Source organism: Cladophialophora carrionii (genome assembly GCF_000365165.1).
Source record: "Cladophialophora carrionii CBS 160.54 unplaced genomic scaffold supercont1.10, whole genome shotgun sequence".
NCBI lineage: Eukaryota > Fungi > Ascomycota > Eurotiomycetes > Chaetothyriales > Herpotrichiellaceae > Cladophialophora > Cladophialophora carrionii.
The window spans coordinates 28249-56104 of NW_008481817.1; the positions used below are offsets into that span (position 1 = coordinate 28249).

General features: G+C 53.4%; 12 protein-coding genes across 12 annotated transcripts in view; 7 read left to right on the forward strand and 5 right to left on the reverse strand.

Annotated features, from left to right (window-relative positions):
• G647_09485 (uncharacterized protein) overlaps nucleotides 1-1286 on the forward strand; it is a gene marked incomplete at both ends in the record, with an annotated part of 1794 nt that extends 508 nt beyond the window's left edge. Inside the window, 3 exons of the mRNA XM_008725479.1 lie at nucleotides 87-326; nucleotides 380-722; nucleotides 793-1286. Of these exons, the coding sequence (XP_008723701.1) occupies nucleotides 87-326; nucleotides 380-722; nucleotides 793-1286 (1077 nt within the window). The remainder of the gene's footprint in view (nucleotides 1-86; nucleotides 327-379; nucleotides 723-792) is intronic.
• Nucleotides 1287-1597: 311 nt separating this feature from the next.
• Nucleotides 1598-2764, forward strand: G647_09486 (uncharacterized protein; the record flags this gene model as incomplete). Its single annotated transcript, XM_008725480.1, has 3 exons — nucleotides 1598-2009; nucleotides 2241-2374; nucleotides 2432-2764. 3 exons carry the CDS (start codon nucleotides 1598-1600, stop codon nucleotides 2762-2764), a joined length of 879 nt encoding a protein of 292 aa, XP_008723702.1.
• A 338-nt stretch (nucleotides 2765-3102) lies between these two features.
• Nucleotides 3103-4218, reverse strand: G647_09487 (uncharacterized protein; the record flags this gene model as incomplete). The annotated part of the gene is made up of 1 exon (XM_008725481.1): nucleotides 3103-4218. The coding sequence occupies one exon, from the start codon at nucleotides 4216-4218 to the stop codon at nucleotides 3103-3105; it is 1116 nt and encodes a 371-aa protein (XP_008723703.1).
• A 1460-nt stretch (nucleotides 4219-5678) lies between these two features.
• On the forward strand, nucleotides 5679-7775 carry G647_09488 (uncharacterized protein; the record flags this gene model as incomplete). The annotated part of the gene is made up of 5 exons (XM_008725482.1): nucleotides 5679-5744; nucleotides 5799-6290; nucleotides 6338-6619; nucleotides 6665-6922; nucleotides 6981-7775. The coding sequence occupies 5 exons, from the start codon at nucleotides 5679-5681 to the stop codon at nucleotides 7773-7775; spliced, it is 1893 nt and encodes a 630-aa protein (XP_008723704.1).
• Nucleotides 7776-9941: 2166 nt separating this feature from the next.
• On the reverse strand, nucleotides 9942-10400 carry G647_09489 (uncharacterized protein; the record flags this gene model as incomplete). Its single annotated transcript, XM_008725483.1, has 1 exon — nucleotides 9942-10400. The coding sequence occupies one exon, from the start codon at nucleotides 10398-10400 to the stop codon at nucleotides 9942-9944; it is 459 nt and encodes a 152-aa protein (XP_008723705.1).
• A 908-nt stretch (nucleotides 10401-11308) lies between these two features.
• On the reverse strand, nucleotides 11309-12322 carry G647_09490 (uncharacterized protein; the record flags this gene model as incomplete). Its single annotated transcript, XM_008725484.1, has 1 exon — nucleotides 11309-12322. The coding sequence occupies one exon, from the start codon at nucleotides 12320-12322 to the stop codon at nucleotides 11309-11311; it is 1014 nt and encodes a 337-aa protein (XP_008723706.1).
• A 770-nt stretch (nucleotides 12323-13092) lies between these two features.
• On the forward strand, nucleotides 13093-14373 carry G647_09491 (uncharacterized protein; the record flags this gene model as incomplete). Its single annotated transcript, XM_008725485.1, has 2 exons — nucleotides 13093-13121; nucleotides 13173-14373. 2 exons carry the CDS (start codon nucleotides 13093-13095, stop codon nucleotides 14371-14373), a joined length of 1230 nt encoding a protein of 409 aa, XP_008723707.1.
• A 797-nt stretch (nucleotides 14374-15170) lies between these two features.
• On the reverse strand, nucleotides 15171-16646 carry G647_09492 (uncharacterized protein; the record flags this gene model as incomplete). The annotated part of the gene is made up of 1 exon (XM_008725486.1): nucleotides 15171-16646. One exon carries the CDS (start codon nucleotides 16644-16646, stop codon nucleotides 15171-15173), a length of 1476 nt encoding a protein of 491 aa, XP_008723708.1.
• A 2055-nt stretch (nucleotides 16647-18701) lies between these two features.
• G647_09493 (uncharacterized protein) lies at nucleotides 18702-20258 on the forward strand (the record flags this gene model as incomplete). The annotated part of the gene is made up of 3 exons (XM_008725487.1): nucleotides 18702-19493; nucleotides 19630-19666; nucleotides 19729-20258. The coding sequence occupies 3 exons, from the start codon at nucleotides 18702-18704 to the stop codon at nucleotides 20256-20258; spliced, it is 1359 nt and encodes a 452-aa protein (XP_008723709.1).
• Nucleotides 20259-21417: 1159 nt separating this feature from the next.
• G647_09494 (uncharacterized protein) lies at nucleotides 21418-21939 on the forward strand (the record flags this gene model as incomplete). Its single annotated transcript, XM_008725488.1, has 1 exon — nucleotides 21418-21939. One exon carries the CDS (start codon nucleotides 21418-21420, stop codon nucleotides 21937-21939), a length of 522 nt encoding a protein of 173 aa, XP_008723710.1.
• A 1740-nt stretch (nucleotides 21940-23679) lies between these two features.
• G647_09495 (acyl-CoA desaturase) lies at nucleotides 23680-25122 on the forward strand (the record flags this gene model as incomplete). Its single annotated transcript, XM_008725489.1, has 1 exon — nucleotides 23680-25122. The coding sequence occupies one exon, from the start codon at nucleotides 23680-23682 to the stop codon at nucleotides 25120-25122; it is 1443 nt and encodes a 480-aa protein (XP_008723711.1).
• Nucleotides 25123-26312: 1190 nt separating this feature from the next.
• On the reverse strand, nucleotides 26313-27838 carry G647_09496 (uncharacterized protein; the record flags this gene model as incomplete). Its single annotated transcript, XM_008725490.1, has 2 exons — nucleotides 26313-27558; nucleotides 27606-27838. 2 exons carry the CDS (start codon nucleotides 27836-27838, stop codon nucleotides 26313-26315), a joined length of 1479 nt encoding a protein of 492 aa, XP_008723712.1.
• Between the last annotated feature and the right edge of the window lie 18 nt (nucleotides 27839-27856).

Genomic DNA, 27856 nt, shown 5'->3' on the forward strand with positions numbered 1-27856 from the left:
AGACTGCATCAAATTCACAGCTCCAAGCCCGGTTGAACACCCAGACTGCATCAAATTCACAGCTCCAAGCCCGGTTGAACACCCAGACTGCATCAAATTCACAGCTCCAAGCCCGGCTCAACACCGAGACTGCATCACTAAAGGCTATGACCAAGCATGCTCGAATCCTGGAGGAGAAATTGGTCGATACGCAGCTGGACTTGGAGTATCTCAAGTGTACTACGAGTGTCGACCATCCCTCGACTCCGACAGTAGCTCTCAACAATCATGCTCCTCTACCTGCTCAGCCGTTTGTCGTCGTACTGGTCGATGGTGATGCATACAATGTAAGTTCCGTTGCAAGAAGGGATGCTACGGGCCGCTGACACCCCAAAACTAGTGGGCTTCTGACATCTCCCACAACGACTGTCCTTCGGGAACAGTGTCCGCGTCCAACAATTTCGACGGCTCCGGCCCAGGTGCCATGGCCGCAACGCGGGTTCGCAACGAAGTGACCAAATTTATTCTGAACCAGAACGGGACGATCCCCGTAACGGCGAAGATCATTACCCGCGTGTTCTGCAACTTCTCAAGTCGCCCAGGACTAATGACAAGCTTCCGAAATAGCGGCCCGGCAGGTCTTGGTCTGGCAGAATTTGCGGTGCAATTCACCGAGAAGCTGCCTTTGTTTGACTTCTTTGACGCAGGCAGGGGAAAGGAGAGGGCCGACGACAAAATCAGAGGTAAGGCCGTCATTTCCCCCAATGGAAAGAAATCGACAATCACTAACCCGTCCGTTTTGTCTTGGTGCAGAGAACTTTCATCTCTTCTTGTCCACGCCCAACTGCCATGCGATCTTCGTCGCAGCCTGTCTCGACAATGGATTCGCCCGCATGCTCGAACAATACAGTGACCATCCGTTGGCACGGCAGAAGATAGTCCTGGTGTCACCGGGCTACGTCGCTCTCGAGATCCAGCGGCTCTGTCTTAAGGAGATCGAGTGGCCCAGTGTCTTCGCCAAACGAATGCCGCCTCCGGACGTGGCGGTCAAGCATGAGAGAGAAAAGGCGAAGGCGCAGAAGCAGAGGGCTAGTACGCAAAGGAGTGTGTCCACACCAGTGGTGAGCAGTGGAACTTCTACATCGAATGTGCATCCGAAGCTGTTGGATATGGTGCCCACGTGGAATGTGAATGCAGCCATGCTGAGGGCCTCTGGCGGTGTTGGCTTCCGAGTTGCCCTGGACCGTGCTGCACTGGAGACTCTGGAAGAGGTGGAAACAATCGAGGGTCCTGAGGACATTGATTGAGGGTGTCGCGAGAACGGCCTTGTCATGCAATGATGGATGTGGTCCTAATGCAAGGGTGGCAAGAGCACAGGATGCCACCCGGGTAAGCAAGGCTGAGGGAGATATGCGTGCATATTGAGATGTGTCGGACAAGAGCGCCGTGCTAAAGTCCATTCATGTGTATCATATCATGGCAGCAGATTGATGATTGTACGATCTACATATTATGAACTACTTTTCCCACCAAACTTGAGTACTGGAAGGTCAGCTTCAGGAGCAATAATCTCAGACCGACTGTTCACTAACTTACACATTTATATCGATACATCGCAATGCTCCTCACCTTAATGCCCATCAAGGGCGCCTCGTTCACTTTTCTACTACTCGTCGTCCTCTCCTCCTATTTCCACGCCGAGGCGCACTCCCAGGATCCAAACCACCATCTAAACAACCGGGATGATCTCTCTCACTGGCCCGATCCTGAAACACCTTACACCTTACCCCAGGACCCCATCCCCCTCTCCACCCGCGAACACTGGATGCGCCGCGCGGTGGAAGCTCTATCCGACCTCAACGATGGGTCGCCCTGTCCGTTCGCCGCGTTCGGGTGCGTAATCGTCAACCATTCGGCCGTCGCGACGGGTAGGGGCGGTATCGCGGATGTAGAACTCGGAGTGGAGCTCGGGAGCGAGGTCTGCATTGGAGCCAACGCGATCGTGAGGGAGGGGAACCCGACAATGCATGGTGAGTTTGTGTATGCTTTATTCCATCAAATAGTCTAGCTTTGGAGGAATGGGTCCAATGATGGGACCCCTGGTCACTGGTGGGACGGACACGTCGCGCGGTTGTGGTTGTGACCTTGGGGTTCGAAGTCGAAGATGAGCAGCGGTTCATCTGTTCGATTCTTCTGGTAGAAAGTTGTAAAGCGAGTCGATGAAGTAGCTAACCATTTGGCTTCCTCCCCACGCATATCAGGCGAGGTCGCAGCCATCAACAATTGCACCGCCATTCTCACCGATCCCGTGGGGAAATACAAGCTCACAGGCCCCGAGGCCCTCAAGGCTCTGGGCGATCTGAGTCTATATACCACGGCGGAGGCGTGCCCTATGGTAAGTCAAACCCTCACAAAGAACTGACTCTGACTCTGAATTGACGCCGCTACTTAGTGCTCCTCCGCCATCCTCTATGGTGGCTTCAAGGAATATATATTCTCGACGTCGATCCCGACGCTTCGGTCGCACAACTGGCCTCAGATCGTGATCCGATCGACGGAGATTTTCTCCCGCAGCGTGGGCAGGCTATCGGCGCACAGGACACGGATTGTGGGTGAGGTGTGGGCGAATGAGACGGAGGAGCTGTTCAGGTGGCAGTTTGGGGGCGCGCAGGCGGCGTGTCCGCGGGGTTGTGTTTGGGAGGCGGATGGAGAGGGAGGTCATGGAGGGTGTGTGAAAGGGACCGTGGAGGAAGCGGGAGTGTATGCCCACAAGGACGAACTGTAGGAAATATGTGGTAAGTACGCTGGATGTTCATTGCTACCGTGTCATACGCTGTGTAGAACTTTTGGCCCTTTGCCCTTTCCCCTCCAAACACGTACACTTGTCGCAGACATCCGCTGGACACACGTGAAGCAGGAGAGGAAGAAAGAATTGATAACTTGCTGGAAGGATATTGGATGTTGTATTGTAGTGTCACTGGGACTCGTTGCCTCTGCCTTGCCTCCGTGACGGCTCAAACGAAAAAAGATATTTCATACCTGGAAATAGGGATTATTTTACACGGACATATCGGGCGAGGTGATATTTGGGAATGCCTGTTTGCTCGTACGCTGATGTTGTCGTCATAATGTCACGACGGGCTTCTTCGCGCTGACTCCCCCCATGTGCACATCCAGAGCGTGCTGGATCATTTCCAGACCATGGCCAACTATTTCGGGTTCCGGTGCAGCAACAAATGACCCATCTGTTAGAGCCTTGGGAAGAAACTGCTGGTATATCATAGGCCCGACCTCGTTGTCGACGAGAGTATCTCCGAATATGAACTGACTTCGAACGCCGTAACGCTTCGCCTTGATCCACAGAGAGGCTATACCGGAGAGGTAGGTGTATGCAATGATCGGCATGACGAACCGCTTGGGCAAGTTCATGGGATCGAGCGGATAAGTGGCCATCGAGAGAACCCTGTCGCCCTTGCACGATCCAAGGATGTTCATGCACGCCCCTGCTGCGCCTTGTCCTATCGAGATTGCCCCAGCAGTGATTCTTCCTTGGAAGGCGTCCTTGACGTCCTGGACCACGGTCGAGGTGTGATAGTCAAACGCAGCAATCGCTCCAAGGCGCTTGACCAAGTCGAAATTGCGCGGTGAACATGTCGTGATAACATCGTACCCGGCTGCAGTGGCAAGCTGGATTGCATTGACGCCCACGCTTGTCGAGCCTCCCCAGATGAGGACTGTCCTCCCAGTTGACTTTGCCGCAGGGGTTGAAGGGAATTGCAGCGCTAGCTGATCCTTTTGGAATAGCGCGCAAGCCGCGGTCGACAGCCCCAGAGGAATCACCGCTGCATTCTCATGGGATAGGCTGTCGGGAATGCGGGACGACATGTGCGCCAGCAGGTTGACATACTCCTGAAATCCACACAAAGCGGGAGAGTTATGCTTCTTGGCCATGCCGATGGAGTGGCCTACTACGCGATCGCCGACCTTGAACTTTGTGACGTCCTTCCCGACTTCGACAACGTCTCCCGCGACATCACTTCCCAGAATGATCGGGTATTTCACCCAGTCATACAGCAGGTCGCCAACAGTTTGCTTGATGAAGTCCAGTGGATTTGTAGCGACAGCACGTGTCTTGATGGTGATCTGGCCCGGACCCGGTTGTGTGTACGCTGCGGACTGGACCTCTAAAGGCCGCTTCTTGGCGGCAACCAAGTAGGCTGCTCTGTTGGAGGGTGCCATATGAGCCGCGAATACGGTAGATTGTGCGAGGACCACGTTGTGGATGTGGAAGATCAGAGATGCGCTTTGCTCGAGGTGCGACGTCTGGTTTTGGTGGTTTTCGCCTGGACCTTGTCTCAACGGCCTTGGCTGATTGTCTTCTGGTCGTGAGTACCATCTCGGAAGCAGAAATATACCTTGGTATATAAGTCTCTCTTCTCGAAGGGGCACGGGCAGCTCAAAGGAGTGTAAGGGCTCGACTCAACCATCCGATATGCCACCATCCGACCCTCCGACCAACCGAGTGCCCGCGTACGGACCTAGGCCATTTCGTCGAGGGTCTCCATAAGATTCAATTGGCAGGAGGCAGCTACAGTAGGAGGCATCTGCCTCACAACTGACATCATGTTTTATGGCTGCCATCGGAGCCTGAAGCTATTGAGCTCGTTCACCGCGACATGAGTGCTCCGCCTGGCTGATATAATCTGCCGCGTGCCTTGAGACACAGGGAAAATTCGGCCAAAATCTAGCCCTGGAGTTTGAGTATCGAAAAATGATGACGCTATGATTCTGTATGGTGCTTGAGAGGTGGAAACAAAACAATCAGCAAAACCTACCTTGGTACCTGAATACTACTGCACCCTGACGAAGGAGCACGTGAGAGCATTGGCTGCCGTGGGAGTCCGCGCCTCCCGGTGGTGCTGGCGTCAAGCTATCGCATGCGCCTAAACTTAGACGTCCAGGCTTCCCCGCGCCGAGAGCTATAGCTGGCGCAGGCTTAAAGCTGTGCCTGCAGTGATGATCGGAGTCACTAAGCTCAATGTGGGAAGCGCGTTGGACAGCAACAGGCGTCCATGTCATTACGTGCTTTCTTTGATCTTCTGTCTGTCTTCATCAAAATCTCTAAGCAAACAACTCGCAGAATCGGGATTTTCGGTTGTTTGTGTTACGATTTATGATGGCGTCCCCTCCGCCCTATGAGAGATGCCGTCATCCAAAAGAAACCACGCCGCTGCTTCGCGATGAGGAAAACAACAGACCTGTGGCAGGCGCTTGCTGCCGTTGCTGTGAGGAGCGTCGACGTGAAGAACATGTCCCTTGGTATCTTTACGTCATCTTTGTGACTGCCGCATTGGGAGGAACCTGTCTGTTGTTCTGGGATCATCCATCATTTGTTCGATGGAGAGAAAGCTGGTCAAAGAATGAGCGCGACCCTTTTCGAGGTATGCCGCTTTCCAGATCAGAGGAGTCAGTACGGGGCTTAACGTTTCGAAGGCTATACCGAAGAACTGCGTTCTAATGAGGCCAACATCTGTCTGACTCCTGCTTGCGTCCACGCTTCTTCGGAGCTGCTGTACAACCTCCACCCGGACTACAAGAACATCGACCCGTGTACCGATTTCGAAGAGCTAGTTTGCGGGGGCTGGCGGGACCGTCATGATCTTCGTCCTGACCAAGGTGATGCCTTCACCGGCACCATCATGTCCGAGAACTCCCAGACATTGTTACGCCACATTCTCGAAGCTCCATATCCTGGTGACTCTGCAGTAAGTTCATCAGCGGGACGCTCTGTCACGGATTGATGCTAACCAGCCCCTCAGCATTCCTACTTCTCGCCTCGGAGCCTGGATCGTGCCAGCAGCTCTGCTGACAAGGACAACTTCAATAAACTCAAAGCAGCTTATGATGCTTGTTTGAACGAGGAGACCATCAAAAAGCTCGGTATTGCTCCCCTGCTCGACATTCTCAACGAGACGTCGAAGCATTTCTCCTCTGGCGACCTCTCATCCACAGTGTTATACGCACTTAAGACTGGGCAATCCACCTTGATCTCTGCCGGAACTGGTGCAGACGACAAGGATCCAGACACCGTAGTTGTGTCTGTCTCGGCTCCATGGAGTGTCGGCTTGCCTGCGAAAGAGCTGTATGAGGACGAAAAGATCCTGAAGAAGTACGAAGCCACCGCATCTGAGGTCTTCTCTTCCCTGCAGTCATACGGAGCTCTGCGACATGTCGATACTCATGCTCTGGTTGAGTTCGAGAAGAACATCGCGGCTGCCACTCCAGATGCAGAGGATCGCAACGACGTGACTGTAAGTTGGATACGGCCCGCTTATGCCCCCACGACTGACGTCTACAGAAATACTACAACCCCATGTCATTGAAGGATGCGGAGGCTCTTGCGCCAGAGCTGAAGCTCTCGAAAGTTCTTCACGAGCTTGTGCCGTCGGATTACAAGCCAAACCGTATCATTGTCATGGCGCCACAATACATGAAAGACCTCAGCAGGCTGGTGTCTGACACTCCGGAAGAGACGCTCCACACATATTTCCTATGGAAGACCATCCAGTCATACTACAGTTTCATAGAGGCAGATGCGGTCGTGCCCATCGAGAGATTTCAAAACGAGCTGTCAGGACAGGTACGTTGGCATCTCCGCACGGGCCCAAAAGCTGACCCTTTCAAGGACCCAGACACGAAGCCAGAACGGTGGAGGAAGTGTGTTCGTCACGTTGACTCTGGGCTGGGCTGGATTCTGAGCCGCTTCTTCGTGGAAAAGGCCTTCTCGGCCGAAGCCAAGGCATTCGGTGACCAGATCGTTACCGATATTAAGGATCAGTTCATCGAAAAGCTCAAGGTCACTGAGTGGATGGAGAAAGAGGTTATCGACCTAGCAATCTCGAAGGTCCATAATATTGTCCAGAAGATTGGATATCCTGACAAGGTACCGCTGCCGAGCACTTCACGGGCCGGGGAACCTGAGCTGACTTTTGCCCTCGCAGAGCCCTAACATCCTCGACCCTGAGAAGTTGAAGAATTATTACTCCTCTGTCGAGATCAACTCAACCACGTATTTCGAAAATGCTGTGTCTCTCGTTCGAAACGAAGTCAAGGAGGAATGGGCTGCTCTCGGAAAGCCTGTTGACCGAGAGCAATGGGACATGACTGTGCCCACAGTCAATGCGTACTACAATCCCCCTGGCAATGAAATTGTCTTTCCAGCAGGAATAATGCAGTTTCCCGTCTTCGACGTGAATGTGCCTCAATACCTATCCTACGGTGCTTTCGGCTCGGTCTCTGGGCACGAACTCTCCCACGCATTCGACTCCACGGGCCGCCACTACGATCAGAATGGCAACTTCACGGACTGGTGGACGGAAAAGACGGTTGAGAACTTCAAAAAACGAGCCGAGTGCTTCGTCGAGCAGTACGCCAATTTTACAGTCGAGGGCCCGGATGGCAAGCCTCTACATGTCAATGGTCGATTGACCCTGGGCGAGAACATCGCCGATGCTGGTGGACTCGCAGCCGCGTTCAAAGCGTGGCAAAAACGTGCGGCGGAGAACCCCAACCAAGATCTCCCCGGGCTTGATTTCTTCACGCAGGAGCAGCTCTTCTTTGTCAACTATGCCAATTGGTGGTGTGGGAAGACCAGGAAGGAAACGGCCATCCAGAGGATCTATCTGGATCCACACGCGCCGAAGTTTGCGAGGATACTGGGCACCATGGCCAATTCGAAGGATTTTATAGAGAGTTTCCAGTGTAAGGAGAAGGAGCCGGTCTGTGAACTGTGGTGAGCAATAATTGCGAGCTGCTGCTGGTGGCTGCTCAACTGCTCAGAGGTGAAATTGTGATAATTTTCATGTGTGTTGGTAGGATTCCTTGGGAGGTTTGGGGCTTTAAGGGCAAATCCGAGCTTGCCAACCACCTCCATCTTGCTTCTGTGTTGACGGCCTTGAGTACGGCCCGCTATCATCGACCGAAAGCACATTCAATGCTTGAATTTCCTTCTCATGCGAACCAGATCTCGGCGTCCCTTGACAGCACATGGTTACCGCGGACACGCAGTCCAGTCTTCAGAGACAATGCAATCGCCAGTGACAGCACTCCCGACGCCTCCATCACCAGAATAAACCACGATCCACGTTTTAAAGCCTTCCACTGCCAACTGGGCGGCAGACCAGAACTGCCTCGACCCCTTCAACCGCCTCATTTCGAACCGGCATGAAGTTGTCCTGGCACCTTCCTTGTATGGTACGTTCAAGATTGACGGGTCCGGGATCGAGATATGTGCCTCGTCCGCCCGTGATATTGCGATCGTGTCGCGCTGCCTTTTGGCCCTCTCGATCCAGGCAGCCTGTGGCGGTCGTGTCATTATACCCGAGTCGATGCCGGTCGTTGATGCGGGGAGTTTCAAGCACTGGGAAAGCATCCTCCCCGGCTTTGCAATGGAGGAGGGTCTCTCGCGTCGAGATCTGGAAGCTCAGGATTGACGTGAAATGTGGATTGACAACAGATTGAAGAGACAGGTCTCCTTGGTGGAAGAGATGCCACTCGGTCGTTGTGACGGTTAGATTCTCGGATGAGTTCTCGTCCTTAGACAAAAGCCTGAACGAAGCTCGCGACTCGCGGCTCGCATCCCCCCGCGGCCTGGATCGAGTATGTTGACGCTGTTTCTCGGTCGGAAACTCCAGCACAGTGAGCTTGAGTCCGGTGTCCTTGGGATAAGGCCACGAGTGTGCCTCCAGTTGCCAGCGATACGAGCGGTCTTCTTTTTTCTGCCTGTCGGTCTCGGGAGTCGCGAAAGAGCAAAGAACTCACAAGTCCCGTCCCATCAGAATCCGAGTCAGATTGTGACCGACCTCATCTCATTCTGTCAATGTAGTGTGTGAGCGCACGCCTGCTTATGCCGGGTTCGTCGGTATGTAGGCTTATCGCTTGAACGCCAGATGACACGCTGCCCATCGTACCAGCCCGTGTCCGTCGCACCTCTGATCTGCAGGTGTCGCACACAGTCCACAACCCGGGTGAACCAGTGTATTTCCGCATTTGTCGAGAGGGTGTTCATTGGTGTGTGGCGGCCTATCAACGTTGCATTCTCTCGTCATGTTGGATGTGGGCATTGCCGTCAGATTCTAAGATCTAACATCCTCCACCCATCCATCTACCCACCCACGTCTACAGTACCCTGTGAGCGTAGGAACTGCAAACTTGTGCCAATGAGGTGGGCTGGATCTAAGTTCTGATGACTCTTCTTCCGCTCCCCATTGCAAGTTTCACACTGGTGTCTCCCGTGCAGCTAGTTACATACTGTGGTGGTTCTTGGCTGGCATAGGGGTGGGGATGCGCGGGCAAGTGGACATAGCACTTAGTTCTTCCGTTCTTACTGCGACACATCATCTGCAACAACATGCTTGGACAACATGTGAAGTCAGCATGGACAAAGGGCAAAGGTACGCTGCGAATAACATGGATTTCGGTCTGCTGCTGGGGGCATGATCCTTTTGTGACGGCACGAGATGGCATGGCGCTCTTCATGGCAGACACGCTCTCACTTGTCACCACGGCTCACTGGGCAGAAGTAAACATGGTAGAGAGGGCAGTTTCATGTACTGTATGTCTTCAGTAACCGTGCTCAAGGCAACGGCCCCCTCTGGTGCTCGTGCTGGCGCCGGCGACCAACCAGCCAACACACGCCCTCTCTGGGCACTCCTCCCCTCCCCCTGCACCCGCCCTCATCGACGGCCCAACCACCCGGTCACTCGTCTCCAAATCTTCTTTCTCCTCTCGCCTCTGGTGTGCGCCGCCTGCACCTCGGCCTCGAATGCCTCGCGCTCCGTGTTGAGCGCCACGCGCGCCTCCTCCAACGCGGCCTTCTCCCGCTCAAGTTCCGCCTTCGCGTTCTCGAACTCGTGCTTCTCGCGTCGGAAGACCGTCATCGCCACGGACAGGTCGTGCGTGTTCTAGCAGTATCCGTCCGTGGCGACGCGGAGGGACTCCCGCGCGTTCCGCATCGATGCCAACACGCCCCGGCGTTCGTGTTCGAACGCCCGCCTAGCGGTCTCGAGGTCGGCGTGTCCCTGCTCCAGCTTTTCTTCGGCGCTTCTCAGCTCGGATATCATGATCAGTTGGACGATGTCCTCTGTTGTTGCTGTGGGTGCTGGAGCCGGTGCCGGTGCTGTTGTGTTGACGCTCGAGGAGGCTTCTGGAGTCTCTGTCGGGGTGAATGTAGATGTCGAGGGCTTGTTCCTCTCGTTGTTGCCGCTGTTGTTGCTGTTGCTCTGGGGGGCATGCGGACTCGAGGCGTTGTGGCCGTGGCCCACGGGTGAAATCTGAGCGGCGCAGCTTTCGCAAAGCTGGCTGGTGTCAACGAGGCGAAGGTCTGAAGGTGAGGAACTGGTGGTCTGTGCAGGAGAAGCCATTTCTGCGGTGAAAGGGTGAACGCTTTACCTGAGCACGGAAACGAAAAGAAAAGAACGGTTCGTGGTTTGTACGCTGCGAAGGACGATGGGATGAAATCGAGGAGAAGCGCAGAGACGAATGTGCGGTCGTGGCATGCAAAATAAGTGCACAAGTGGTGAGTGAGCGCTGTGTTCACATCACAAACACTGCCGCACCTTGTATCAATAACATCTCACAGGAGGACGATGTTGATTGTCTGTCTCAGTCTGATGGCCAGTGGATCCGGCACCAGTTCTTTATGCTCAGTCATATTCAAGTCCTGTCCTTAGGCATTGTCGTGGACATATTCTGAATCATATGGGGGTTGTGTACCATGAAGGTTGCACTTTTGGAAGAGAATAAAGTGTATAACACTCGTTCCGAAAGTGTACGTGGCACTCCTTGGAAACTGTCAAGTCGGTGGAGAGCCGCAAAGGCTGTTCAGCAATGAAGAAGATCCATGCATCCTCCTCAAGGCGATTCCATCATGTTCATTCCCACATATTCTTGCCGTGTTCACAGCTTAATCGACTTTCCCACGCTGAATGATAGCACGTCGCAATTCAGGTACCAATCTAGTCACAGAACTTTTTGTCAAAGGTGTTCAGCTTTGCCAGAAAGTCTGCGAGAAGTCAGTACCCGGGATCCGCTGAATCCACGGTAGCGCTACTAAGAGAAGCAGTGGTTCGATATGAGTAGGGATTGGCGCTATTGCGGATGCATCCATGTCATTTCCGAGAGAAAGGTCAACGGACCGGGTGAAAGCAAGCTTCATCGACCTTCTACCTATCCATGCCAATGTTATCGTTTGGCCTGAAGAGGAAAAGCTTCGTACCTGTGAACTGTTACACAGAGACTTTGCCTCAGCTTATGATGTTACATGCTGACGCTAGTCCGTAGACTCTATTGGGTTCTGGATCTGGAACCTCACATCAACGTCGCCTTTGCCCGCAGGGACAGGATTCGACTTCTCGTCAAACAGTGTTCTTTCGAAAAAGCGGACATTTCCCTGGTAATCAGCCAGCACGATTGACTGCTTCTGCGTTCCGTAAAGTCCGCTGATGCCGAGCTGCTGGGCCCTATTTGAGCCGTTGGTAGCTGGGGAACCAGTTCGGACGGGTGTGTTGTGGCCGATAATGTCGACCTTCTCATGCTTTCTTGCGGCAGCAATCTCATCGTCTCTGAGACCAGTCATATCTTTCCTCCCCAGCGGAGGCACGTATATGGAATGTCTGAGATCGGAAATATATGCCTCCAGACCAGCGTCGTCAGCTTTACCCTCCCTAGGCAGGGTTTCGTGACTGAGCAAGTCTAGGAACCTTTGGATCAGTTGGTCTTCGGATTCCCCATTTTCAATGTTTTGACGAATGGTGTTCAGCATCAGCTCCTCTCCCAGGACCACCTTTTTCCACGACCGGTCTGAAAAGGTCGCGTTGCTCAGGCCGACAGTCTGAACCACGTCCCCAGCTATCCAGGGAACTTGGCTCTGATCCTCGGCTCGGTTGGAGATAACGGCGAGCTTCTCGCCGATGTGTCCGCAGACCAGGCTGAACCCGCCGGCATCCTTTGCAATGCCTGTGTTGACAACATTCTTGACAAAATCCTCGACGGGGCCGACATCCTCTGCCAGGAACTTCTTGATGATGGCCCCGCGACTGACAGCTGTTGGAGCTGGAGTTACGTCCTCGCGATAGTTGGTCAAGACGGCAATCTTGCCCGTCCTTGTGACTCCAAGCCAGGTACCGTGGACGTCGCGGTGCATATCCCGGCCTCCAAGGACGTGGGAATGAGGCTTCGGCCACCATCGGGCAATATCTGTTGGACGATTGAGGTATTCGTCACGGTTGTCGATCAGAATCAGCCTGTACGACGGGTGAGCGGTCGATATTAGGGCGATACACATTTTGAATATTCCGTTGTGTTATCTGAAGCAGACGGCGCTCAATGGTACTTGGCCGGAAAAGAGGTAGTGGAATTTATATTCAATCCACCTCGAGCCGGTTCGGGTCTCGTCACACCTAAAGCAAGCCACGGCTGGGAACTCTCTGAGAGGCTGATGTAATGGATCGTTTGCATTCAAACTGTTTGCTGCTTATGGTTGTACAACAGAGCTGTGCTTTGTTCAGAAAAGTCGGGAACCGAGGCAGAAGAGCCAGAAGAGCCAGAAGAGCCAGAAACGGGGTGTACTCCTCCAAGGACTGCTCTTCTGATCAGTAAATTGCCGCTAGTCAGTTCCCCGAGCAGGCAACAATATGTTCGAGCACGGTTCGACCATGAACGCTGTACATTCGAGCATTGACGGCATGGCTCAAAGTTGAGATTGGATAAACAGAATTACGGAGGATCGTTCATCTAAGCCCTGCTGGGCTGTATGCTTCACCCTAGCCCAACCCCTCATCTTATCGATTAGACGAGGCTGGCATGTGGAAACCCGTGCGGAGTAACAATCAGCCTGGTCTTGTGCCTTTCTCAGCTCCAGGCACACACCGACTTTGTTCTCATCCGCTGTCAACTGGAGAACTGTCAAGTCGAGCGTAGAAAAGAAGACACCTGTACTATATGATTATTTGATTGCTATTCCCTTCGCCTGTTACACTAGGAGGTACTTAGCCTCAGCCCTTCTCTTGAAAGCGCTTTCCAGGAGGACTCCATACTTTTCACAGCCAACTCATCATGTTCGGAATCATAGCAGACCTCATAGCGTGAGTACAGCTCTTTGCACACCGCCTCCAGCCAAAATCTCACACAGTCAGCTCCGTCACAACAATCCTCCTCCCCGCATATATCTCCTACAAAGCCCTACGGACGAACGACCCTGCCCAAACCCATCCGTGGCTCATCTACTTCACGATCCTCTCACTAACCCTCCTTTTCGAATCCTGGACCCTGTTCGTAATCGGCTGGATTCCCTTCTACTCATGGCTTCGACTCATATTCCTGCTCTACCTCGTGCTCCCCCAGACTCAGGGCGCCAAGATTTTATACCTGGACTACCTGGAACCATACATTGTACACCATGAGACGCAGATTGATCAGTTCATTGGTGAAACGCACGACAGGCTGCAACAGATGGGCATGGGATACTTGAACATTGCAATCGAATGGGCACGAGACCGCATTCTGGGCCAGAAGAGCCCTCAACAACAAGGACCAGCAGCAGCCGGTCAACAGCAAGGAGCCAGTGCTGGAAGCTATGCCTCCTACGCGACAGACCTACTCTCCCGCTTCGCCATGCCTGGCGCAAGGACGAACACGCCCACTCAACCAGGCACATCCTCCTCGACAGTCTACAACACACTGTCCCACCTCGCAGGCGCGGCGTTCGCGACATCTTCAGCCCAGCGCTCTGCTGCAACAGATGCAGCGTCTATCAACATCCCACCTTCGCTGTTCAACTTTGATAACATCCCTGGACAATCTACCGCCGAGAAGGCTTCCTTCATAGCTGCCCAACAAACCAGGTTACAAGGCCTGTTGAAGATGCTGGACAAGGAGCAGCAGAACCTAGATCTTGCCTACGGCTCGGACCCACGCGGCGAGCGCGGTGGGAACGGAAGCAGAAGCGCCAGTGGCAGCGGGAGCCACAGCAAGAGGCCGTCAAGTTCGGGGTCTGGGCTCGCCATTGGGGGCGGGCTCAAGACGAAGTCGAAGAGTGAACAGTCGTTCGAAAACGTCGAATACGACGAAGCTGACGAGCGGGAGCGCGACCCCCGCCGGACAAGTGGCGGGTGGATCGCCGCTGGGGTGAGCGGCTGGCTTGCTGGCTCAAGCCCTGCCGGGGGTGGAGGCGGAGAAGGACACGACGACCGGGGCGAGCGCGAGAGGAAGAGGGATTCAGGCGACACGCTGACTTCGCGCGGCTGGTCCGCGGCAAGGGACATAACAGAGGAGATTTCAAGAGGAATGAGCAGCGGGTATGATCGATCGAGAGAAGAAGGTGAGCGACGGAGATGAGATAGATGAATCGAGGCTCGATGCCAATTAGCAGAAACGCGTTGAATGAGAGCAATCCAATGGAATGATGTCGAACAGTCTCCTGTCTAGACTATGTCTTCTCCTTTCGTGTCCGGCCTCTTGCTCGAGTCGTCGCTCGCACCTACGATGTGACCTGTGGCGATCTTGGTCTACACGGCGCTTTTATCGTGGACAGCCTTTAAAGAGGAGAGCAACCTGACACTTTCATCCTCGCGTGGACTACTACCTTGGAGCAGCAGAGGTACAAAAGCTGGCAACCTCAAATTGAGTACCTCGTATTCTAGGAGACCGGAAGCATCCTACTTATGGGTGCCCTCGGCCTCACCGATGTCAGGCCAGGAGCCCGGTGGCACATATTAAATCCGAGACTGACCCCTTGGAAATGAGGTTGGGTACTTTGGGACGAGACCCAAGGTCATCTGTATTCCGAGCAGATTGTCCATTTAGGATACGCTCGCTATATGCAATGCTCCCGGCATCCATGTACATATTCCATGTCCTCATTCCATCAGTGCATATACCCTGGCAGTCATGGTCGCGTACATCAATATACAGTATGCCAACCCGCGGCAATGTGCGTACTGTAAGCATGAAAACCTAGCCCAAAACGCTCACACCAACGACAAGAACCTGAAAATGGGTCCAGCGGGTGCGCTTCGTGTCCCCAATAACAGTAACGCCAAAGATCGAAATCATCATTTCTTGATGCCGTGCGGGCCACAAAGCATAAAACTTTTGATTGCTGCCGAAAGCTAGCCGAGAGGTCGTCAGTGCAGTCACTCGGCAGTGGCCCCTCGTCTCTCTGTCCTTATCCGAAATCTTTCTCGGAATCTCCTAGCCAGGCCTGATCGCTCCTCGTCATTGGCGGGCTGATCGGAATTTGATCCAAGTCTCTCTATTCTCATCTGCCTCAGCGCCGCGATGCGTTCGGCACGGGAGCCATGAGCCAGATGTCGAAGATTGGCTATCGTCTCCCTACGTCCACCTCGGTAAGGTGTAGCACCGGAATCAGCTGCTCCGGCCGGCAGCGGCGGCGGAAGTTGCCCGTCATGGTCTGTGGTGGCAGTGGAGCCTCTCCGCTCCTCTCCTTCGGTCTCTTGACCTAATGGTCTCAAATCGATACGGCAGAGTGGACAGGTGCCGCTGACGTTCAGCAGCCAAGGGTCGACACAATCAGGGTGGAATTTGTGGTTGCAAGGCAGCACTCGTACCTCCTCTCCCTTCTTGAAGTCCTCGGTACATATTGAGCAGCCTAGGTGGCCTTCGGCGTCCGTTCCATCGGGATTGGCGGTGGCTATCATTGCCTGGGCCCTGTCACTCTGTGTTTCCGAAGTGACCACTTCACCTGCCACAGCCTTGTTGGCCGAATCGGTATTGTCTGTTGAAGGAGGGTGGGTGGAGCCGGCATTCATTTCAATGTCCGATCCCTCTGCCGGTTTCGGGGGAAGGTCTTGATGGTCGCCAAATTTAACAATAGGAAGCGTCTCAAGCATCGCACGGGCAATACCCCTTGCACGACTTTGCCTCCCTCTTCCCACAATATTTCGGGGTCCGTACCTTTCCGGATGTCTGTGCGCTCTTACCGCTCCAGTGACGATGATGACAACGAAAAGAGCGGTGATGATACCAGTAATGGAGTAGAGTATGATCATGGCAACGGCAGTCGTCGGAGAATTACCGAGACCGCCATTGCCACCCCAGCCAGGCGAAGACGAATTGGTGTAAGAGTTGAGGTCTGGCAGTATAGTTGCTGTTCCAGTGCTCTCTTCCGTCAAGCTCAAGGCCGCAAGACTCGATGCTAACATAGTATCGGTTGTTGTCAAGATGCCGCCGATGTTTGGCAAGGTGTCGAGGCCGGTTGCAATGCAATGATCGCTAGTCTCGCTATACAGGATCACAATGTTGGCCCGCGGCGAGTTGACCACTATACGAAAGACCTGGCTTGCGTCCAGATTGCCCGGATAATCTTCTGGGTCGCAAGATATGTAGGAAAACTGACCGATATCGGCGATATCGTTGGCATTGGATGCGTCGACGTTGACCAGGTGTCCTTCCACCTCGACTCGTAGAAAGTTGTCATGCGACATCTCAGCATATTGTCCCAAGGGAGCCAATCGCACCACTGGGATATTTGAAAACTCTGTGCCGTTCATGATGAATCGCGGCGAGGTCGACGAGGGAAATAGATCCTGTGTGCTGTTGGACGGAGCGATCGTCTGGGCCGCCGCTCTGGAACCGAACAACGACAGCATTGCGACCGTAGCTACCAGCCATCTTCCACAGCCTGGCAGACGGCGCATGTTGCACTCCATTTCGTTACCGTCAAGTCCTTCCTCTCACTTATCCGCTCGTGTGTGTTTGTTGGAGCCGCCTCTTTTCATCCACACGTGTAGGATTCGGCCAGCTCGCTGCGTTCAGATAGGACAGAAGGTTACATGCGTGGAACAGGGATCAGTGGAGCGACTCGAAGACTCAATATATCAAGGCCACGACTCTGATCTCATTCTCTCCAGTTAGGTGGGTTAGTGGTCGGGCGTCGATGCTTACATCCGGAGGCGAAGGATCGACTCAACGATGGCTGACTTCGGAGGGGGCGAATGTCTGTGGTAGTAAGGACACCTCGGTCAGGCGCCGAAGGAGCAGGGGACAGAAGAGCAGAGGATTTGGAAGGACGAGTGAGGCTGTGCTACTGAGGAGTCGCAACAGTTTCGTGTTTGAGAAGTTGTCACAGGTATGAATGGTGTTGACAACCGCTCTGCGACCTGCTTCAAGTTGCAGGTGCCCGGAAAGCCAGGATGGTGGAGTGGATCCACACGGTTTGGCGTCTGGGGGGCTCGGTTCGATTGGCGTCCGATATCGAATGCAAGGCAGGGTGCAGAGTCAAGACCCTCGGGGATACGAGCGTGATGGCAAATCCCGGCGGCAAGACATTAAGAGTTTGAGAGCACTGTAGGAGCACTCACAACGCCCGGACAAGATGCGCGCGCTCAATTGTGAGGCAACATGTGCACACCGAAACGCGCATCCGCCCTCCCTGTGATTGAAGGTTCAGGCAAAAGTCATCCGCGTCAGAGATATTCACATCTCATCTGATGCAGGGGCACGAGCAGCAGGAGACTCGACCAGCAACAACGACCCGCGATGACCACACCATTGAAGCACCTGCGTGGGAGGAAGGGGGCGCGGTCGTTCGTGCATGCGAGTGGTGGAATCATACCGAGGAGCTGGCCCCAAGTTCCCGGAAGCCTTCTTTTACCGAAGCCGGTGACGCTCGTACTGGGCTCCGCTAACGCCTATCGCAGCCCGCGGCGTATCGTTTCGTGATCGAGCTTGCCTACCAAAACCCCCACTTACGCAGGCCTCGCAGGCGTACGCGTACTTGTACACTCGCAACTACTATCAGAATCCATCCACTTTGCTCAATTCCAAATGTCAAATATGCACGCCTGTACAATATCTGATGTGGCAAATAATGGTCTTGAGACCCTAACCGCGCTCTCGCAGCGATACGATTTGATATCCAACGCCAATCTTTCCGTAGTATCTGTGGTCCAGCCGCCATTGTCATGGCGCCCAGCAAAGGCCCAGTCGAGAATGTTGGCAGCAGGTCTTGCTCCCTCATTTGAACACTTAGCATTCTGTTCCCCACGAATCATCCTATCTGAACGCGTACTCAGCTTCGTGTTCTCGTGAGCTGAGCGGATCTCGCCCGATGGCCGAGCTAATTCATGAACATAAACGCGGGGCTATGAGCTAAGTAGTTTGGATCTCTCAAAATATCCAGCTGCGGTGGTGACATTCTCACAGGCGAGTATCCGGGATGATTGATATGTCTCAAGTTGCGCAGGCGAGTCACAATGTCAACTATCGAAAATGTCTTGCCATCATCGGTGCCAGCTTCCGGAGGTAGTCTTGATCTAGGGGTTGCACGTCTCGTGTTTGAATGAGGGCATACAGTTCCAGAGCGTCAGTTTGCCAGGAGTGTATCCATCGCATATCATTTCTCAACCGCACAGTAACTAAATGGTTGCGTCCAAGGAGTCCATTGCGAGTGGCTCCCTGGATCTACAAACCACGGGGATACTGAAGGTGATGGGTGGCTGGTGTGTGGCTGGTGAAGATGCGTCTCCGTCGACGTCATCGCGTTGAGCTCTGACAGCTTTTACCTCCCCGTCTGTTCTGGTAGGTTGTCTTTGTTGTTCGGATACCATAGCTAGGTTACTCAACACGGCCTCGTCGACAGCTTTGATTCGTGGTGAAGCAGTGACAAGCTCAGGGGTATCGGCTGCGTGGGACGCGCTCCCACCATGGCGCTTCTGGCATGTCTACTATATCTGGCCTCATATGTTGCAGCGCTGCCCTTCTACCCGGCGCAATCGCCAATCCTGCTAGATCATACCCAAGGCTACAAGTTTGACCCCCTGTTACATCTTCCGGGTATTTCCCCGTACTTCGATGCCGTGGGATTCGGCCTGGAACATGCAGCACCGCCGGGCTGTACAGTCACGGCTGCATCATATCTTGTTCGGCATGCTGCTATTTACGCAAACGACGACGAGTATGAAGAATACATCAAACCATTCCTCTGGAAGCTAGAGAAGCACCGCCAAGGCTGGTCTGGTCCTCTCGAATTCATGTCGACATGGGTCTCGCCAATCTTAGAGGACCACCTAGAGGACATCACTCCGTCAGGTGCAGAGGATGCAAAAAAGGTTGGGAGTCATCTTGTCAAACGATATCCGACACTGGCACCGACTGTGAAGAAGATCTTGGCCGACAAGAAGCCCAGGACATTTGACACTGCGGTAGCTCTAGCAAAGGCGTTTCCGAATCACAAAAACATCGAGGTTGTGCAATTCCTCCACAACCATAACGGCAGTTTTGACAGCCTGATCCCTCACAAGAGTTGCTCGGCCTTCAGCAAGGACCCGGGTACCAAAGAGATGGCTACGTTCGTCCACCACTATGCGCCACACGTGTCTGGGCGGCTGGCACGATTCACCCCTTTTGACTTGAGTGACAACGACGTTGTTGGCCTGCAGAGTCTCTGTGGTTACGAGTCAGCCATCAGAGGCGAACAAAGTCCCATCTGCGCAGTCGTAAGTTGTGCCTCAAAACTTGGTGTCTGACAGCTTTTACCTGTTGCACACTGAGACAATGACCCTGCTGTCCCCTCTTTATGCCCGCTCCCCATTTGTCCTATTGACACCGACGCGGATACTGACTACTTTACAGTTCACTGATGCGGAGTTCTTTGCTTATGAATATGCTTGTAAGTCTGGCCTACTACTCTTTGATCTCTGGTTACAGATAGACAGATCCTAACATCCACAGGGGACCTCAAGTATTCCCACATGGTCGGCCCCCTGAACCCGTTGTCACCGTATCTGGGCTTCCCCTGGCTTAAAACACAGAGCGAGCTCTTTCAGCAACTTAACCACGAACCGAACAGCGGCTCGGCAACAGATACAGGCTCCGGTTGGCCACCATCCCAGCGCTTCTTTCTCAGCTTCACCCACCGCGAAGTACCACCCTTTGTGGCCACGGCATTGGGAATATTCAACTCGTCTTCTTCAGCCGTGGAAGAATTTCCTACGGACCACATCAATTGGGCCCGATCTTGGAGAATGAGCGATCTCATCCCGTTCCTAGGACACGTCGGCATGGAAAAAATGACATGTGATGGTCGACCCGGGCGTGAGGGTGAGTACATAAGAGTCATTGCGAACACGGCGCCCCGGCCGATACCTAGTTGCCAGGACGGTCCTGGAGCGAGCTGCTCGATGGAGCAATGGACCGACATCATTACGCAGGGAGCAGAGAAGTACAAAGACTACGACGAAATCTGCAGCAATACTTCATGACGGAACTACAGTATTTGACGGCATCCCCTTTACATATCCGAAGGCACCGTCCAAACACCGCTGCTATCCATGCCAGCTGGTTGCGAACATGAATATAAAGAAAAGGACACCTCTGAAGAACCGTGTCCTGGACTTCCCTTTTGTGGACAAGTATCAGCCGGCCACAGGACTTCACCAACTTGCGAGCGGCAGAAGCACCTAAAGCGATGCCCAGCTGATCCGTTTCGGACGTATACTCTGTTGCTTCGTTCACCAACGAATACGGAAGAGCCTCGTCCCGCTATCTGCCCTGCTGTCAACCACGGCACCTTCACTGCTTTTATCAACACATGAAACCGGCTTTGAATGAGCGATAGCCTCTCTATGTTCCAAGCGCGACCACGAGCATGACGATGGCCGCATCTTATGCTCACTAACGCATACATCGCCTCGATTCGATTCGGGAAAGATCGCGCTGAGCGACCCCGGTTGTTCAGTCGCCTTCGTCGTGATTCTTGGTGAGAGATGTGATTTGGCCGAGGAACTGGCTTGTCAAAAGGTACAAGCGCGCAAGGGGGAGCCAGTTGCACCTGTGGCAGAAATGCGAGGTCATGCAAGCCTTGTCACGGTCTAGCCGGACAAGGTTGAACGACCGTGAAGCTCAGATATCATCGGAGGTTTTGTGGTTATCACGGCCGCTGACCGCCTATGCCTTGCCAGTACGGGTAGAGGCCAGATTTTAGCACTGTCGAGTCTAATCAACGCTCAAAGCTACCTTTTCGCATTTCCGCATTCTCACGTTCGGTTGCGTCAGCCAGTTCTACTTCTACTTGCATTTGCGTCACATAGATGCTCACGTCGCGAACAATGGGGACGCGGGTGCTCTGACCAGCTCTCGCATTCGTGGAAGCACTCACTCGGCATGACGGACGGAATAGCACCTACGAGTTGAGATCCCCATGTTTAGGTGGTTTCACACCTTGACGGTGCTTGGTGGTTCCCTGGCGACCTCGTGGATCGCTGGGGTAATTCTGCGCTCCCCTTCCATGACGTCATGGATGCTTTGCTACCTAGGTAACCCAGACGGTGACAGGACTGAAGCTATTCTCGCTGTTTCCTAGCACGTTATGTACACGCCTCGAGGAACGACTCCCATCAACCCACAGATTCAACGTCCAAGATGGCACCATCGAGGGGGAGACCCTCCGCTCAAGCAACTCACGTCAACGAGCACGAAGACGCCGCCCTCAACCAACAGTCAAACTCGGCACTCGTCTCCGCAAGGCGAAACTTCAACTACCTAATCTCACCAACCAACGCCGAGAGGCCGGCCCGTTTGCGCACGCGAGCACTGCTGCGTACGGTGCGCTACGTCGGGCAGTTCATCCTCTGGCGCCTTGTCCGCTGGGCAAAGTATATCGCTGTAGGGTCAATCGTGGCGGCGATAGGAGCTACTGCAATTGGAGGGGCAGTCAGCGGAGTGGCGTGGGTGGTTGCTCCACCGTCAATAGGAGCGGGAATTGTTGCCGCAGGAATCTGGGGTGTGGGTCGATTTGCCGCGAGAAGATTGCATGCGAAGTGGAAGAAGGGTGGTGGTGATATGGGCGCGGAGGTTAGAGAAAGGGTCGAGGATCGGGGCAGTGAGATTCGGAGGGAAGGGAGTTATGGGATGGATCTTGGGCCAAGGGCTGTTCCTTGGTGATGCAGCACAGGATGACGTTGACAGACGAGGGAGGGTGAGGGCAACATGCCAAACATCAACCGGCATCACTCAGACCTGACCCGACAATGTCCCTCCCAAGCCATACCTCCGTGCTCATCGCGCGAAATCCCTGAGCGTGTACTCTTTCTACCCTGTGCGATGCAAATGCAGAGAAGATCGTTGTTGCGAAATTGCAATCAATGCACCACTTGCGTCACAGCTCAGACCTTACCATGGGTGACCATGATACGTGGTAATTAGGTTCATGTTGCCAACTCACCTTGATATTTTCATTACTCTGACGATTTGAGGCGCGGTGCCGATTCTTTATGGACGATCACTATATCATCAGACACGCCCAACTCATCTTGATATTTCCATTGCCCCGAAGATTCGGGGCGTGATCTCGATGCTTGATGGTTGATCATTCTATCATCAGGCTTGGCCAGCTCACCTTGATATCTTCATTGCGCTGAAAATTTGAGGCGTCACCTCGAATCTTGGTAGTCGGTGACTCAATCATCAAGCACGATGGAAGGTAATCCATAATTCAAGTCACAGCCTGCATCAATCTGGCGACGTGTCTCCGGGGAAGTGGCCTGAGCTCACATATCTCAACAGTTTTCCCATAGGTGTTGCTCGTGCCGCATCATACACACGAGGCATCGCAGCACATGCCACGAAAGGCAGAAGTATGCAGATATCATATGATAAGGACTGTCTTCGACATACTGTGTCGTCGTGGAGGCAGCCAATGATCTGCATTTCACGGACAGACGGAAAGGCGGCCGCTTTTAAGGCTCCCTTTTGTACGAAATACGCTGAGCAATACGAAGAGCGAAGCCCAACCGTTTCGGAGAGCCCAGTTCTGGGCATTCTGCTTCGGAGTGAAAGACCCGAGATCTGACGACTCCGAACCCTATTTAGGTTTGGTTGAGCTGAAGTGGGGAGGCTCTGCGAGGTATATGCTGTTCCTGCAGGCTGTCAAAATCGTATGCAGTGGTCCTCCAATTTGTATCAGTCATCGAGGCCAGACGCTCTCATGCGAAAGTGCGCAAATGCTGCCTGTCCCTCGTTGCTATAATTATCTACCAAGCGTTGGCATGCTGTGTGATGGAAGCCTGCAAAACGGAAAAACCCAGTGAGCCCTGCTACCATTCACACACTCATCCATGCGCCTGGGCTTCTAGCCTGATTCTAGCGCAAGGCACAGAAGACGATCCTCCAATCAAATAATGCCCGAGGACCCTTGCCGTTTGAATGAGTGACGTTGCCTTCCCCAACAAAATCAAACCCTTTCACTTTACATCGCTGCTTCCCAACTCCAGGTTTTGCCTATTGCGGCGTCCGCCAGCGAGATCTCATGAGGCAGGGGAAAGTTCGCTCAATATGATTTGCAGTTCTAGTTCTCTGACGGACCTTCGTCGGCCCCAAATTCATGTTTTATGCCTTATCGCGACCAATCCCGCCTCGGTACCCGATGAGCTGATCCATCCACTCGTATCGTCTGAGTGTCGGCTTCACCACCACTGCCTTTGACCCTTTCCACCGCCTTTCCCCACAATTGCCTCTCAACATATCTGAGAAAAGTCTCAAACAGACCAACGCCGATTCAGGCCAAGCTCCTCCTTCCAATATAACTACCCTGCGGCTCACTCTCTTCTCGATCTTCCCTTGCTCCTTCATCCTCCATACACCCTTTCCACCTGGCATTAGTTGAAACTCATTCAAGCTTCAATCATGCCTTCGTCACAACCCACGGCTGGTGACCTGGCTGTCAAGCCCGAGTTCCAGTCGCCACAACCTCCTACTATGGCGAAGCCCTCCGAACCCAACAGAAGTACAAAGTACGACCCGAAGAAGCCACACATCACAGAGACTCCCATGACCAAGTCCAACTGGTACAAGCACGTCAACTGGCTCAACGTTACCCTCATCGTCGGCATTCCTGTGTACGGTTGCGTTCAGGCTTGGTGGACACCTCTGCAGTGGAAGACCGCTCTCTTCTCGGTGTTGTATTACTTTGCAACTGGTTTGGGGATCACAGCAGGGTACCACAGGTTATGGGCCCACACCTCATACTCTGCCACTCTACCGCTGAGGGTATTCCTCGCTGCTGTCGGTGGCGGTGCCGTTGAAGGTTCTATCAGATGGTGGGCACGAGACCACCGAGCACATCACAGATACACCGATACCGAGAAGGACCCATATTCTGTCCGCAAGGGGCTGCTCTATTCCCATCTCGGCTGGATGATCATGAAGCAAAATCCCAAGAGAATTGGAAGAACCGATATCTCGGACCTCAATGAAGACCCCGTCGTCATCTGGCAACACAAGAACTACCTCAAAGTTGTCATGTTCATGGGTCTGGTCTTCCCAACCCTCGTCGCTGGACTTTGCTGGGGCGACTACCTCGGTGGCTTCATCTACGCTGGTATTCTCCGAATATTCTTCGTTCAACAAGCCACCTTCTGCGTCAACTCTCTCGCCCACTGGCTCGGAGACCAGCCATTCGACGACCGAAACTCACCCCGTGACCATGTCATCACAGCCCTTGTCACCCTTGGCGAGGGATACCACAACTTCCACCACGAATTCCCGTCCGATTACCGGAATGCCATCGAATGGCATCAATATGATCCCACCAAGTGGTTCATCTGGACCTGCAAGCAACTCGGCCTCGCGTACGATCTCAAGCAATTCCGCAGCAACGAAATCGAAAAGGGCCGTCTACAGCAACAGCAGAAGAAGCTCGACCAGAAGCGTTCCAAGCTCGACTGGGGTGTCCCACTTGAGCAACTCCCTGTCATGGAATGGGATGATTACGTGGACCAAACCAAGAATGGACGAGGTCTTGTCGCTATTGCTGGCATAGTCCATGATGTGACGGACTTCATCAAGGATCATCCTGGCGGTAAGGCTATGATCGGTTCTGGCATTGGCAAGGACGCTACTGCCATGTTCAATGGTGGTGTTTACATGCATAGCAATGCCGCCCACAATTTGCTCTCTACTATGAGAGTAGGTGTCATTCGCGGAGGAGGTGAAGTGGACATCTGGAGAAGATCGCAGCTGGAGGCCAAAGGCGAGGTCAGCCGTGACTCTTCTGGAGAGAGGATCATCCGCGCTGGCTGGCAACCTACGAAGGTGATCCAGAATACGCCCACAGCTGGTGCGGCTTGAGCTAGATTGCTTATGATCATTACGAAAGACACTTATCTGCAAGCGACATGTACAATTCTGTAGGGCGTTGATGGGCGCATTGGCTCAAGGATACTTCGAACGATATTGGTTCTGAAAGAGCGATGAGATAGAGCCTTTGAAGGCTTCATGCTGCAAAGCATTGAAATATCACAATACCATTGCGATAACTTGACCTATCCATGTTGCCTTGTCGTTTCCATGAGTCTTGTAACACCTGTTAATTCGAGCACAGTGATGACCACGCCATTAAATTAAATGTGACTACTCCGTGCTGTGTACCTCGTATTAATTCAGAACGCGAGTTGCCGAGCCCAACCTTGATCTGACGTTTTGGAATCTGCCCTCGCCAACAGTGACACACCTTTTGCGGTTGCAAGACAAGCCACGTTTGCTCTCTGGAGCGGAACCATCTTTCTCCATGCAGCAAGTCCTACTGGCGTGACCTCAACGCAGCCAGCTAGTCTAACGAGCCTGTCCGATTCAGAGCGAATATGTTCTTAAGACTCCTGGAGCTTGCAGCACCACAAATACCTAAAAGATAATCGCATACACCGTAACAGTTCCCCCCGCTGCCCATCCGACCTCCGGAGAGTACAGTACGCCACAATGACTAATGCCAAAAACCACAAAAGGCTGCCAGCATAGTCGTGGTGATCAAGAGATTGCAGAAAATGAAGCCATGTCCTGAACTGCGCCGTGTTGTAACAATATCGTCACGTTCCGAATGAAGTACCTGGTCGGTGCCAAACGATTCTTTCTCGTGGAAGAACAATAAGAAGAACCCCATATTTCCCGCGCTGATCACTGCTAGGAAGAGGAGGAAAGAGGTCGCAAGAAGAGGTCCGCACGGTCCCTTGAGCAAAGGGGCTTGAGGAAGATCCGGCTTCGTTAGACGTCGTGAGGACGCCGAAGGTGACGGATGCTCCCGGTGATGAGACTGCCACCAGACCTGCTGTGAGATACTGGAGCCACCATGTGTGGACACGACTTTGCTGGTAGAATCATGGTATTCGCGATCCTTGATGGCGTCAAGCCTACCGGCGCCGAATGTTTGATCTCTCCAAAGTGCATTTCTGATTCTAGACCCAAGGACCCTTTCGGACTTCCTTGAGTACTGACTATTTCTGATTCTAGACCCAAAGACCCTTTCGGACTTCCTTGAGTACTGACTAGGTGGCTTTGAGCTGTGTCTGTGTCATCCCGAGCTCCCCTTGGCTGAGCGATCCCCGATTATCTACGCTAAAGATGAGCCGAGCCATCGTATGTCTGACGAACAATCCGACAAGGCCGCAACACGTCTGCATCACAAGCAGCTCCTTCGTCAACTGATCCTCTCTCATCGGGCCCCTCCATACCAGCCACAGATTGATGATGGTAAGATTCGAGGTGGCTGATATTCGATTCGTCTTTGGATCCACAGTGACTTGGATAAGACGAAGCTTCTCCAAGGTGAAGAAAACTGCAGTCAAAAACTTACTCGGAGGTCTTTCTGCAGACCAGGGCGTCACACTAGGTTCAAGCAGACCCGTCCTCGCATTGAATTTGGGCAGTCGATGCCGGGGACATGGAATGATGTGAAAGAGCTGTGGTACGCTGTAGATGAAGTTGACGATTTGAGGAATGAGGAGCAAGAGCAGAGTTTTGCTGAAATGGGCTGTGATAGCCACGACTGCAAAAGTCATGCCCGCGACGTAGCAGAAGGTGTCCCCGACGAATACTTTGGCCGGATACCGGTTATGGATATACAGTGCTGTTGATACAGCCAGGAATGGCAAGAGAATGTACAGCGTCATGAGATGTGCGTCAGTAGCCGGATGAGGACGTATGGCATAGGCGTGGTTCAGGACCGGGTTTCCAGGAAAAGGAACCAAATAAAGCGCCGAATTGAGGATGAGAAGGCCTGCAAGGACGAGTGACTGTCCGACTTCGATGCCGTTGATGCCGGCGAGAATATTGATCGAGTTCGGGGCAAAGATGGAGAGAGCTGACATGTACAAATAGTATAGGAACGACAAGTTGATGAGGCGCGCTTGATTCGGCATGTACGGCACCAGGAAAGTAGGCACCACGACCGACGTCACTCCGAAATCGACGTAGTAGACGATGAGGAGCGGGAGTGAGGCCACTGCTGGAATGAAGAATTTGTGTCTCCACCGGAGATCGAGAATGTCGTCGCATATCCCGAGGATGGTGGTGGCTTGCAGAGTGTTGAGTGCCGATTGATATGAGGATAATTTCGAGTGTGGGAACCGGTGCAAGAAGCGGCCCGTCTCGACCTCAGTGATGGTCACCACGACATCTCGATTTCCTCCGCCCGAAGTAGCCGCCACAATGTCCTTGTAGAATGCAAAGGGAATGAATGCCATCAATGCCAGGATGTAGACCGCCGCAGCGACTGCTCCCATGGATTCAGGACTAGACAGATCAGCCAAGGCTCTGCTTCGGAGTGAGATGGGACCTACATCTCTTTTGCCGGGATCTTGCTCATGTCCTTGCCTTTCAGACCGGCTTTCACAAAAGCTGGACCTGACCATCGTACAAAAGCATAGGTCATAGAGAATGCCAGGGTGGAAAAAGCCAGGGAGGCCACCAATGGCGCGCCGTCGCCCTGGAATGTATTTGCTAGCACTGCCAGCGAGCCTCCTGTGACGAGCAGGAGTGACCATCTCTCCGTACGGTTGAGAGTCGACGCCATGATGTCGTCCGCAGCGCT